At 40.2% G+C, this 13770-nt stretch overlaps 1 protein-coding gene across 1 annotated transcript in view; it reads right to left on the bottom strand.

Moving 5' to 3' along the window:
• Positions 1-13502, bottom strand: part of CCDC83 (coiled-coil domain containing 83) — a 41568-nt gene extending 28066 nt beyond the window's left edge. Inside the window, 3 exon segments of the mRNA XM_047754335.1 lie at positions 8627-8711; positions 12565-12670; positions 13382-13502. Of these exon segments, the coding sequence (XP_047610291.1) occupies positions 8627-8711; positions 12565-12670; positions 13382-13502 (312 nt within the window).
• Between the last annotated feature and the right edge of the window lie 268 nt (positions 13503-13770).

Below are 13770 nucleotides of genomic sequence, written 5' to 3'. Positions count from 1 at the left end.
AAATACAGGCAAAAAGAGAGACAGGGAACTGGATAGGCTTTTAGTGCTTTCAAAAAATGGATATAAAGATTACATAGATGATATTCAAAGTTCAACGCTTTAACTTCTCTGACCTTTTGTTTGCAATATGCTAAAGTATCATAATTAATTGTCTCTGAAGAATTTTTAATACCAAAAGGCTTTATAATATGATATACGTGAAAACTGAATCTCTTTCCTTCTAACTCACTCTGTAAAGTCTGGGGTGACATAAGCAGAGACGGTGGAGTAAAGACTTCTGAAAGTCCTCTCCTTGGTAAAAAAATTGGCAAAATCAACTTTTCAGAACTCTAGAAATTAAAGGCTTGCGGTAACTTCCAGGGGGAGTTTAGTCAAGAAAGATGCTTGAGTATTGGTAAGGACAGTGAGCATCGTGGCATTTTTAACTTGCCCTAAAAGCAAACAACCCCACAATTATGATAAAAACCAGTAACCAAGCAGCTTGGAGTTGAAGGTAGGAGAGAGATAAGTGGGGAGCAGGACTCTTCCAAAGCCCAATTTTCAAATAATGGTCATTATTTCACCTATCTGGTAATTTCCTGCAAAATCCCATTGGCAAACTTTGTCTTTATTTGACCTGACTTGGAGCTTATCCAGTGCGTGTAAACAGCCTTTTCCTAGACTGATGTTTGTCAAAAATAATCAGAGGCAGCTGTTTGTCAAAAACAATCAATAGTTGTTGAACATTACAGTTCCCTAAGGTGGTAATAAAAGTTGAGGTAAACAACAAGCTGATAAAAAATAAAATGAAATGAAAAGAAACAACTTTAAAAGAGAGCTGGATATGAGGTGTCCATAGGGAGCTTTGAAAGCTCTGACATGTTCCTGGGACTCTAAAAGGCCACACGCATGACAGGGCTGTGTGCATATTCGGGGCTGCACGTGTGCTCAGGAAGGACCTAGAGAGGCCCTAAGCTCTCAGCTCTGGCTGACCTTGAGGGTCTGCAGAAGCAAGAAGTGAAGGTTAGCGTGAAGTTGTAAACTGCCTGGCTGAGTGCAGAAGGCATGCCCCAGCAGGCACACAGAGCCCCTTGGCAAAGGCTGGGAGATTTATTGGTTAGAGACATTTAAGGAAATCTCTGTCCTGTCATTAGCGAACCACTAAGCAAGACAGAGACTTCAGGGGCCACACACAACGAAAAATATAGGCTTTACAGAATTTGTTCAGAAAAGTCATCCAACAGCTACAGTGAGCAGCAACAAAAGCAAATGCTGGGGAAAGGAAAGAATCTAATTTCTGGAGTTGTCACATAATATTTTAAGTGTCCAGTTTTCAACAAAAAATTACAAGACATGAAAAGAAAGTATGACCCATGCACATTCTTATTGGGATTTTTAGGATTTTTACTATACTCAGGGGAAAAAGACCATCAATAGAAATTGTTCTTGAGGCAACCGAGAGGTTTTTTTTTGCTTCCTTTTATTTATTTATTTATTATTATTATTTTTTAAAAGCCACACCTGTGTCATATGGAAATTCCCAGGCTAGAGGTTGAATTGGAGGCCAACACCACAACCACAGCAACGCGGGATTTGAGCCACGTCTGTGACCTTCACTGCAGGTCACAGCAACACCAGATCCTTAACCCACTGAGTGAGGCCAGGGATCGAATCCACATCCTCATGGATATTACTTGGGTTCATTACCCACTGAGCTACAATGGGAACTCCTAGACAAAGACTTTAAATCAGCTGTCTTAAATATGTTCCAAGAGTTAAGGAAATCATGTCTAAAGAACTTGAGCAAGGTTTGAGACTGATGTCTCACAAAATAGAACTAGCAATAAAAAGAATTTTTTATTTAAAGAACCAAATAGAAATTCTGGAGCTAAAAAGTAAAATAACTGAAATGAAAAATTGGAGGGGCTTAACACCAGATCTGCGCAGCCAGAATATTATTCGGCACAAAAAAGAATGAAGTACTGTGCTAGGACTGAATGTTTGTGTTCTCACTCTCACCAAATTCATATGCTGAAGCCTTCATCCTCGATATGATGGTAATTAATAAGATGTTATTAGCTAAGCTAGAGATTTTATTTGGATTCCACTTGGACATGTTCTGTATCTTAACCATATCAGTATCGGTGCTGCCAAAGTTAATGCACTGGTTGTGATATTGTATTAATAGTTGTGTAATATTTTAAAGGAAACTGGGTAATGGATCTCTCTGTGTTTTTTGTTATAACTGCATGTTAATCTGTAATTATCTTCAAAAGTTTATTTTTTTGAAGTGTTGAGTATTTTATTTATATATATATTTATGTGTTTGTTTATTTATTTATTATTTGCTTTTTAGTGCTGCACTAAAACTTTCCCATCGAATCTTCAGTTTGGTCAGAAGTCCTACAGAAAGTTTTTGAAGGAAATAGGGATATTTGGAAGACATTTATTATTTATTGAAATGGAGGATTTTAGAGCCAAAAACATAAGTTTTGTTTGTTTGTTTTGTTTTGCTTTTTAGGGCCACCTGTGTGTCTTGTGGAAGTTCCCAGGCTAGGAGTTGAATCAGAGCTGTAGCTGCCGGCCTATGCAACAGCCACAGCAATGCTGGACCCGAGCCCATCTGTAATCTACACCGCAGCTTGCCACAATTCGGGATCCTTAACCACACTGAGTGAGGCCAGGGATCAAACCTGGATCCTCATGGATACTAGTTGGATTTGCTACTGCTGAGCCACAGCAGGAACTCCTCAAAAAGTTTAATTTAAAAATGAAGGTTGGAGTTCCCGTCATGGCTCATCAGTTAACGAACCCAACTGGCATCCATGAGGATGTGGATTTGATCCCTGGCATCGCTCAATGGGTTGGGGATCCGGCATTGCCATGAGCTGTGGTGTGGGTTTCAGATACCACTCAGATCCTGAGTTGCTTCGGCTGCGGCTGTGGCATAGGCCGGCGGCTGCAGCTCTGATTGGACACCTAGCCTGGGAACCTCCATATGCCCCAGGTGAGGCCCTAAAAAAACAAACAAACAAAAAAATAAGGTCAATGAATATTAGCAGCTGAAAAAAAATTTATTTAGGCTATTCTCAAATTTACATTTTCTTGAGCAAAGCAGATTCATGTTTTGTTTTTAATAAATAAGTTGAATTACTTTGTCTTGTCATAAGTTATTTTAAAATGACATATTTGTAGAAACTTAAATAACGGCAATGAAAAAAATCCCTTGCCAAAATATTTCACTGCTAAGCCTTTTTCCAAATATGGACTTTCCCACTTAATTTTGTAAAAGTAGAATTTTCCTTTATCAAGTATGTTCTGAATACTAAATAATCCTTTAATCTGATTTTGCTTCTGCTAGTTAATTTTAGTAAGGCAACAATGGCCTTCTTTTTCTTTTTTTTTTTTTTTTGGTCTTTTTAGGGCTGCACCCATGGCATATGGAGGTTCCCAGGCTAGAGGTCTAATCAGAACTGTAGCTGCCAGCCTACACCACAGCCACAGCAACACAGGATCCAAGCCGCATCCGCGAATTATGCCACAGCTCACTGCAATGCCAGATCCTTAACCCACAGAGTAAGGCCAGGGATCAAACCCACAACCTCATGGTTCCTAGTCAGATTCTTTTCCACTGCACCATAAAGGGAACTCCAAAATTGGCCTTCTAAATTCAATTCTAGCTCAAAAATATTTACCATGATATATAGGCAAAAAATTTACAAGGATATTGATAATTTAAAAACCACTACATTGTATTCACAAAGAAATAATATGTAATACATATAGAATACACAATACATTAATGTATAAATAATATATTAACGCATAATAGAATACATTTTTTACTTTTTATACTTAGCACAATAGTTCTCAAAGTGAATCTAGTCCTCTTACCTCAAATTTTTAACACAATTATTCTTTTCAAACATGTGATAGTTTTCATTTGTAAATTAAAACAGCATCACATGTCCTAAAAATTGAGCATTGCAGAAAGATTACTATATATAAATTCATAACATCTATATTGAATTTCCCAAATCCTGTGTGAATTTCAGATAGAAAGGGAATGTGACAATGTTATAAATTTCATTATGTCTGAAAAATTATTTTGAGCTGCATTCGGAAATAAAATTTATTTAGATATATCCACCAATATGTTTTAAAAATGTTTTGTGAAGCGAAGTAAATTATTATTTAAAGAATAATTATCACATTATAAAATAGGATATTTAGTAATTAAGCTATCAAAAAAGGGTTAATTTTGTTATAAGACCATCTCATGGCCTTTTTAAAGTTTTAAGACTCACAAGAACAAAACTAGGGTTGCCAGAATAGAACACACAGTTCCCATCTTCTATTCACCCAGCTTTTGCCAATGATAACATCTTATCTAACTATAGCACAATATCAAAAGCCAGGAAATTGACATTGGTACAGTGTTACTAACTGAACTAGAGACTTAATTTGGATTCCTTTTTTTTTTTTTTTTTTTTTAAGGCCACACTCGGGGCATGTGGAAGTTCCCAGGTTAGGGGTTGAATCAGAGCTATAGCTGCTGGCCTACACCACCACCATAGCAACACGGGATCTGAGAGGTATCTTCGACCTATACTCCCACTCAAGGCAACACCGGATCCCTGACCCACTGAGCGAGGCCAGGGATTGAACCTGCGTCCTCATGGATACTAGTTGGATTCGTTTCCACTACATCACAACGGGAAAGCCTACTCTTTTTTTAGTGTTTAGTTGTAGCATTGTAATTTATGAGAAATATATATATTTGATCATTCAGGTAACTAAAATATTTTTCTTAGATATCTTTGGTCTTTACCCACAGTTCTTGTCTTACTGCGGCACCAGAAACCCTTGGAATTTTCTGCCATCACAGCTGGGTTTATGTTAATGAAAGTGACTTTTGAATCCTATAGTCAGGGGAAGGAGGAGGGAGCCTGGTTGCAGGGAGAGCCAACCAAATTATTAGAGGGCTGGAACTTTCAGTCTCTCCCCACTGATTTCTGGGGAAGGGAGAGGAACTTGAGGTTGAACCAACTGCTGTTGGCCAATGATTTAGTCAATCATGATTATGTAAGGAAGCCTCCATTTAAAAAGAAAAGAAAAGAAAAGAAAAAGGAGAATCATTTGGTCCTTTTTCTGAGAGTTTCTGTGTGCCACCATGCCAGACCCCAAGCACCACAAGGATAGAAACTCCTTTGTTTGGCACCTTGCTCCATGCATCTCTTTATCTGGGTGTTGATTCATATGCTTTAATATCCTTTTCATGATAAATCAGTGATCTAGTGACTAAATGGCTTTTCCTGTGTTCTGTGAGCCATTCTAGCAAATTAGTCAAAACTGAGGAGAAGGTTGTGCAAGCCTCTGATTTACACCCACTTGGCTGGAAGTACAAGTAACAACCTGGACTTGCAACTGTTTCCTGAAGTGGAAGATGGTCTGGTGGAACTGATTCCTTTACCTTCGGAATCTGATTCTGTCTCCAGGTAGGTAGTGTCGAGATTGAGATGAACTCTCGGACACCCTGCTGGTGTCTGAGAATTGCCTATTGGTGAGGGGGAGCCTCCACCCAAACAAGTCAGAATTGGGTTGGGAACCCTTTTCAACAAGATTATGAATTTTGTCACATATACATATGAGAATTATCACCGTATAGATGACATGCGAAGCCATGATGTTAAATAAGATAATCAAGATAGAGTTTGGGAGTGAAAGACAAGGGTCAAGATTAGAGCTTTGGTCAATACCCTAATTAAAGGGTGGTTCTAGGGGGAAAAAAAACAGTGAATGAATACCAAGAAGAAATGGCCAGAGAAGTAGGCGGAAATTTAAGAAAAAGTGATGTCCTGGTACCCACAGAAGAAAGTTTCAGGACGAAAGGAGTAACTGCTAAAGGAAAGAGGGGTAAGAGTCCATTGGACTTGGCTAATTGGTCATGAATAACTTTTGGTAGGGCAGCTGTAGGGGAGCAGTAGGAATGAAAGAATGTACTGGGAGGTAAGGTTGTGCACATAGTGAACTAGAAAATGTCTAATGAGCTAGTGAAGCAATGAATGCAAACAGAAAGAAAGGAAGTGGGAGCATCATCTAAACAAAACCAAACACAGAGGAAGAGATGATGGGCGGGAAGGAAGAGGGGCGTTTCTGATTTCCACATAACTGAAAAGTAGGTCTTGCTGATGAGCCGTGTTTAATTTAGCAATTTAAATATCTGTGACCTCAAAATTGTGTCCTCCCCCTGGTGTTTGTGTGAACCAATTCAACAAATATTTACTGAACACCTACTCATGCTGAGCCCTTCTGGAGAAACAAAGATAAGATGTGATTGCTGCTGCCTAAAGAGCTTTCAGTTGAATGATATATTTTTACCTAACATTTCAGCTCAGATTGGGAGAAAGAAAAGGAGTTAGTCCAAGAGAAAAGCCTTCTGGGAAGAGGAAACAGCTTCTGTTGTAAAGTTACCATAACACAAAAGAGATGGGGTTTTCCAGTACTTAAAAGAAGCAGTGGTAAGTGAAGGGTGGGGCGGCTGGAGACAAGGTTGAAGAGGTGAACCCAGGTCAGCTCTTGCAGGTCCTTCACGACTTTTGGAAGGACTGCGGATTTTATTTTCTGTGCAATAGGAAGCCACTGCAGGGTTTTCAGCCCTGAAAGGTTTACCGTATTCCAAGGGTAATTCTAGTTGCATTGTGGAAAATGTACTGGTTAGAGGAAGGATGGGTAAGAGGGATGGTGGTTTAAACTATAGCAACAGCAGCACAAATGGAAAGAAGTGGATACGTACAGTTGAGCTAGAGTCTGCCTGTCCATGCTCCTCACTGCTGGGTCCACTAATGATTCCAAGAGCAGACTTAGCCCTATCACGTTCTCGAGCTAATCCTCATGGAAATAACTTTGTCTCTGGCTCCAATTGATGGGTTATGGGAAAGTGATTTCTCCCTCCTAATCTGTTGTCCTTTCCTCAACCGAACTGACGTCCCAAAGCTGGCCTGGGACCAGTAGGGGGATGTACACTGGTCCTTCGATGGCAACCCACTCTTACATGCTCTGGAACCACATTAGGGAGAACGTGCCTCCAAGCACCTGGGCCAAACTTCCCCTTTCCACTCTCATCCATAGACGAGTTTCTGTCTTGGTTCCTATTGCAAGTGACCGATCCTTGAGAATCATGATAATGTCAGGATCACAGTTATATCACCACCAGGAACTTGTCTTGTCCAATGAATATTTGCTGAACGAGTTTGCCCAATAGGAACAGGAATCCCCCTTTACAAGGGGGAGATTGAGGCTTATACTAGTTTTGACCAAAAAGACATCAGCAGCAAGTTGTACTTAGGATGCAAATTTGTATTTGCTAGGATGCAAATTCAGATCTCTGACCCAGATTCCATAAAAATTTGTAGATATAGCCTCTTTAGACAAAAGCCAAATAGAAGAGATGTGCAAGTTTCAGGGTCCATATAAAATAAATTTTTTTTTGTCTTTGTCTTTGTTGTTGTTGTTGCTATTTCTTGGGCCGCTCCCTCGGCATATGGAGGTTCCCAGGCTAGGGGTTGAATCGGAGTTGTAGCCACCGGCCTACGCCAGAGCCACAGCAATGCGGGATCCGAGCCGCGTCTGCAACCTACACCACAGCTCATGGCAACGCCGGATCGTTAACCCACTGAGCAAGGGCAGGGACCGAACCCGCAACCTCATGGTTCCTAGTTGGATTCGTTAACCACTGCGCCACGACGGGAACTCCAGTAAAATAAATTTTTTTTTTGTCTTTTTGCCTTTTCTTGAGCCGCTCCTGCGGCATATGGAGGTTCCCAGGCTAGGGGTCTAATCGGAACTGTAGCCTCCTGCCTACGCCAGAGCCACAGCAACGCGGGATCCAAGCCGCATCTGCGACCCACACCATAGCTCATGGCAATGCCAGATCCTTAACCCACTGAGCAAGGCCAAGGATCGAACCCAAAACCTCATGGTTCCCAGTCGGATTTGTTAACCACTGTGCCACGATGGGAACTCATAAAATAAATGTTTTAATAGGGGACACCCTCAGTATTTCCTAATTTATGAGATGCCTTAAGGGCTGAGTTGTGTGAATTACCACTTACTGCTTCCCAACTTTATTTCTGTTGGTCTTTAGTCCTGATGGTCATATACAGCACTTATATGCTATTCATTTCATTCTGATTTTATAAAAGCAATATATCGTCTTAAATAATAAATTAGTCATTTTAACAACTGAGATTGTGTTTTTCAGATATTTACACATGCACACTCTGAAAACCTAAAAGAAAACAGATACAGAAATTAAAAATAGAGAACCAATGTGTTATAGTTTGGTTAAATAAGAAATTAAAAGATAAATGTGGTTGTAGAGCTTTAAAATTTTGAACATAAGATTCAGTGTCCTCACGATCCAAATAGCACAATTCGAGCCGACTTCCTTTGCCATTATTATAGGAACAGCAGTACTTTCTTGCCCCACACGTACAAAAATACATTTAAATACATTGTAAATTAATCAGTTCCAAGCACTTAAAGAGAATAATTTCCTAGCATACATTTCATTATAACTCAGTTTTTTAAAGCATTCGTGTAAATGTTTAATGACTAGATATTGGCCTTTAAATTTTGTACTCACTCTTTCTTGATACTTTTGGTTCTTTTCCCTAAGTTTCTTTATTTGAACCATGAATCGTTCTACTGCATTTTCCTTTATCTGACAGCTGACAACAAAGATAAGATGTGTTACAATTATTTACCTTAGGAAAAAATCTATGAGACAAAATTTTAAAATTAAACCCAATTATTTGAATTAAAGTATTAAATATTTATAAAAACCCATGTAGAGATAAAAATCTCAAGTGATCTTGTGTTTCTGAGTATATTTTACTCACTAAAATATGTATTAGACAAGTTCAAGTTTTTTATCAATCCCCATTTATATTTCATAGTCATAATTTTTATGCTTTCTAGTTATGTATAAATAATTCAGCTTAAAGGGAATCTAAGAAAGGGCGTACAGAAAACATGCTTTCTAGCATTTTAGAAACATTCAGGCAAAAATGACAAAACAAAGGCTTTCTAGGAGCGAGCACATCTTCTTGCAGTAATCAGGTAAATCAGACTGACCTGTTGGTTCCTTTTATTAGTGTACCATCTCTTCTATAAATAGTAAAAGCTGCTTTCTTGACAAAAACACGTTTCTCTAACACCCAACAAGAATTTGTTGAGCCTCTGTTAGGTATGAAAGAGAGAGAGAAAACTACAGAAAGACTTTGGTAGAGGCCGTTTGATAGCTCTCTGAAGTGTTAAGTATACCTCTATTACCTCATAAATCTTACAACTTTAAATCTGAGACCAAAAAAGAAGAACAGAAGTAGCTCCGTGTAACCCTCTTGACTCAATTTAAAAGCAAAACAAACATACAGCACCTGTGTGGTGTAGTGAACAGAGCGAAGGTTGAAGAATGAGAAAGTCCGGTGTTGAGTGCTGTCCCTAAATCTTCCTACCTACATGACCTCTGACAAGTCATTCTCTGAGCCTCAATTTCCAAGCTGTTAATGGCAAAATAACAATCCCCAGCTCCGTGTACTTTTATGAGGATTAAAATAAGAAATCACATGTGAATGTTTCTAGCATAAAGTGCTTAGTAAATTTCAGTTGAATTGGAGTTTTATGTCCTCAGCACCTCCTCCAAACGTCATTTAAACTATGATATTATAAATTTATTTGAGAGAAAAATAAGGCTCCTCCTTTCCAAATGAAGAGAAAAATACAATATAAAAACCAAATGAGCAATTCCTTTAGAAGCCAAAAGCCCTGTTATATACCAAGCCACTTGGGTCTTAGGACTGGTCCTCCACTATCTGCCGAAGGACTTGACCTATTTAGGCCATGGCTTATTCTTTTATAGCCAAGAGAATGAAAGGAGATGAGCCCTGTGGTTCCTCTTCGGTTCCAAAATTCTACCATTTAAATTGATCAGTGTTCCCATCCATGCATCATACCTTTATCATAGGTATGTGTGTGGGAAAAAACATAGCATATACAGGGTTTATGGTACAATAGGTGATTTCAGGCATCCACTGAGATCCTGGAACTTATTCCCCGAGGATAAGGGGTGGCGATGGGGGGATGAAGAGGTGATGATTTTATAGATTCAGCATTGGCAGGCCCAGCTCTTCACAAACAACCACAGAGGCTCATGACTTAATTTTCTTGAGAGAGGTTTTTTACAGCTTCAGAAATCACTGACTACCTACTATGTGTGCTCAGTTCTTGGTTGGGAGCTGAGATTGTGTAAGAGGAAATATGCTGCCCGCAGACCCTTGCACACTCCCTCCTCAGATGGTGACGGGGCTGTCTTGGCTCTTTGTCCTGTGACAGAGGCCCTGTCACCTGGGAACACAGGGAATGAGCAAAGTGTAACTAGCAGAGCCCGGTGAGGCCTATTTATTTAGTTTTACCAGAGGAAAGAGAACAAAACATGGGAATGTGCAATTTACATCTTGCTCTAGATCATGAAAGGTTTTAAATGTTTTCCTTTTTTGTAAAACTCTATTAAAGAGGAGAAAGACTGGCCTATGGTTGACCCAGAGAGAAGGAGCTATAACTAGATGTCATCATTGTGAGCTGTGGGAGCAAATAACAGACCAGACTGTGGTCACAGAGCTGGACTTTTTGTTTGTTTTTTTCAGGGCTGCATCTGCAGCATATGGAGGTTCCCAGGCTAGGAGTCCAATCAGAGCTACAGCTGCCGGCCTACGCCACAGCCACAGCACCACTGGATCTGAGCCGTCAGTGTCTGTGACCTACACCACAGCTCACGGCAATGTCAGATCCTTAACCCACTGAGCGAGGCCAGGGATCAAACCTGCGTCCTCATGGATACTAGTCAGATTCGTTCTGCTGAGCCACGACAGGAACTCCCCAGAGCTGGACTTTTTGTCCATCTCTCATAAGATGAAGGAAGTGTTCAGTTATGGTGAGAAATGAGGGCAGGGTTGTTTCTGGTCATTACTTAGTTATCTCAAGTAGAAAGTCAAGGTCCCCTCCCATGGATGTTTCCCAGTGTTCCAACCCTTTCTCTCTATTCTGAAAGGATCATATGAATGGATTTGGAGTCTTACAAGGAGATGGGTTTTCCCTGAATGTTTAAAAAATAATTCTCTTAAAGACCTAGTTGCCAGACTTGGGGCCCCCCACTTGCAACCTCGTCCCCCTCCAGTGAATAGCTCCCCACTCCCAAGTATTCCACAGGGGTCTGCTCATCGACAGTGCCCGCACCACAGTGTTGCCCTCTCTCCCTCACTCTGCCTTCTGTCAGTTCCCAGGCTGTGATAAGCTCTTCCCCCGGTCCCAGCCTCTTTCCACAAGCCCCTCTGTCCATCCCTCTCTGTCTCCACAACAGTCTTCCCCTTTCAGAGATTTGCTCACACATCACTTCCTCAAACAAGCTTTTCCTGATCCCTCTGACTATGGCAAGCCCTTCAGCCCATATACCTTTCTTTCATAGCACCTTATTTAGAGCCATGTAGTTTTTTTTTTTTTTTTTTTTTTTTAAGACTGGACTGTTTGTTTAATGTCCAACTCCCATGCTTCATTAGGGCAGGTAGCAGGTGGCCCTCCAGTGTCCAGCACTCACCTTGTGTTTGGTAAACATTCACATACTTGTTCAACACGCATGAATGAAGTACAGTCTTATTTGAAAAAAGACTGATACATATTCATTCACTCCCTAAGTGGCACATATTGAAACACCTACCCTGTACCCAGAGTTGGGGTTCAAAAGCTCTCCAGGGGCTTACTCTCCATTAGCTGGATAAAACCTAAACATAGAATAGCTGTCACCTCTAGTTTTGTCTCTAGATCCTGGGACAGAGACATTAAGAGATACTCTTATTAAAGGAGTTCCTGTTGTGGCTCAGTGGGTTAAGAACCAGACTAGTATTCATGAGGACGCAGATTCAATCCCTGGCCCCACTCAGTGGGTTGCAGATGTGACGTTGCCACAAGCTGCAGTGTAGGTCACAGATGTGCCTTGGATCCTGCATTGCTGCAGCTCTGATTTGACTCCTGGCCTGAGAGCTTCCATATGCTGCAAGTGTGGCCCTAAAAAAAAAAAAAGAAAAGAAAAGAAAAAAAAGAAAGGCTCTTATTAAAAACAATTATCTCTAAATCACTTGGATTTGATCTGTAGGCATTTGGAGATAACGCAAATTGGAATGTCTAGAAATTTAAAAAAAAAAAAACTTCTTTTACTCTTCCATAAATATATACTAACTATTCCATGCTGTGTTTGAAGGGGTACTCCAGCAAGCTGCTGTGTCTATGTGAGAGAATGACCAATAATACAACGGAGGGAGGGAGGAAGGAAGCCAAAACCACATTCAGGAATGCTATTTCATAGCTACCACTTGGCTTATGTTATAGTCAAAGTTCCCCGTCTTCAGTCCACCTTCAATCCAGCTTCCTTGACAGCTTTTGAGCACTTTATTTTCCACTGGATTTATGTGAGTCTTAGCAATGATGGCCCCTCGTGTAGGGAAACTTTTGGATTTCATAATCTAAGCTTACTGATAATCTAGAAGTGCTTCACTGGTAGGCAGTTTGACTTCTTTTGGTGGCCCATCTTGGATATCCTTTTATTTGCTTTTGCTGTGTTTTCCATTGTGTTGCTTAGCTAGTAAGAAGTATACCTGTTTGAAAGAGACATAGGAAAAGTAAATAAATTTTTTGTCCCTCTACTTGTGTTTAATATGATAATATTATCATAACAGTAACTTTTCATCAGCTATTAATTAATTTGGCAACTAATAATAAAATTGTCAAAAATAGGAGTTCTCGTCGTGGTGCAATGGTTAACAAATCTGACTAGGAACCATGAGGTGCGGGTTCGATCCCTGGCCTTGCTCAGTGGGTTAAGGATCCGGCGTGGCTGTGAGCTGTGGTGTAGGTTGCAGACGTGGCTTAGATCCCACGTTGCTGTGGCTGTGGCATAGGCCAGCGGCTACAGCTCCAATTCGACCCCTAGCCTGGGAACCTCCATATGCCATGGGAGCGGCCCTAGAAAAGGCAAAAAGACAAAAGGACAAATATATATATATTATATATAAATAGATATATAATAGATAATAATATATATATGATATATTTGTACTTTTTGGTAGTATCTGTAGCATATGGAAATTCCTGGGCAAGGGATCAAATCCAAGCCACAGCTATGACCTAAGCTGCTGCAGAGACAACCCTGGGTCCTTAACCTGCAGCACCACAGCAGGAACTCCTCAAAAATATTTTTTAAAAGGGAAAACCAGGACCACTGTTCTTAGAGTTTCATGGTAAGCAGGAATACTTCGTAGATTTTGTGGCTTTAGTATGAGTATTAACATACATCTATTAAGATCATTGTCTTCCTTAACAGGTTTTTCGCTTTTGATTTTTATTAAGTTCAAGAAAATAAGTGCCTCATCTTCAATCAATGTATTAGGAGGTGGGTGTGACAGGAAGGACATAACCTTTGCGATTTTTGCTCAAATCGCTGCACAGAGGAGAGCTGGGATGACGTCATTCTTGTGCATCACTGCCTTTCCCCACCTGGCTCAGCAGAGGCCGTCCTTGGATAAATCAGGCAGGCAGGTTTTAATTCTAGATCCACCACCTATTATCTTTGCGACCTTGCAGAGGTTACTTAATCTTTCTGAGTTTTCGTTCCATCACCTGTAAAGTGAGAACAAAAATCTTATTCTAAGTGCTGTGGCAAGGATTAAATAAGCTAAGGGT

This window comes from Phacochoerus africanus, chromosome 11, assembly GCF_016906955.1.
Source record: "Phacochoerus africanus isolate WHEZ1 chromosome 11, ROS_Pafr_v1, whole genome shotgun sequence".
Lineage (NCBI taxonomy): Eukaryota > Metazoa > Chordata > Mammalia > Artiodactyla > Suidae > Phacochoerus > Phacochoerus africanus.
The sequence above is the reverse complement of the archived record's forward strand: the minus strand, read 5'-3'. Positions and strand labels throughout refer to the sequence as shown.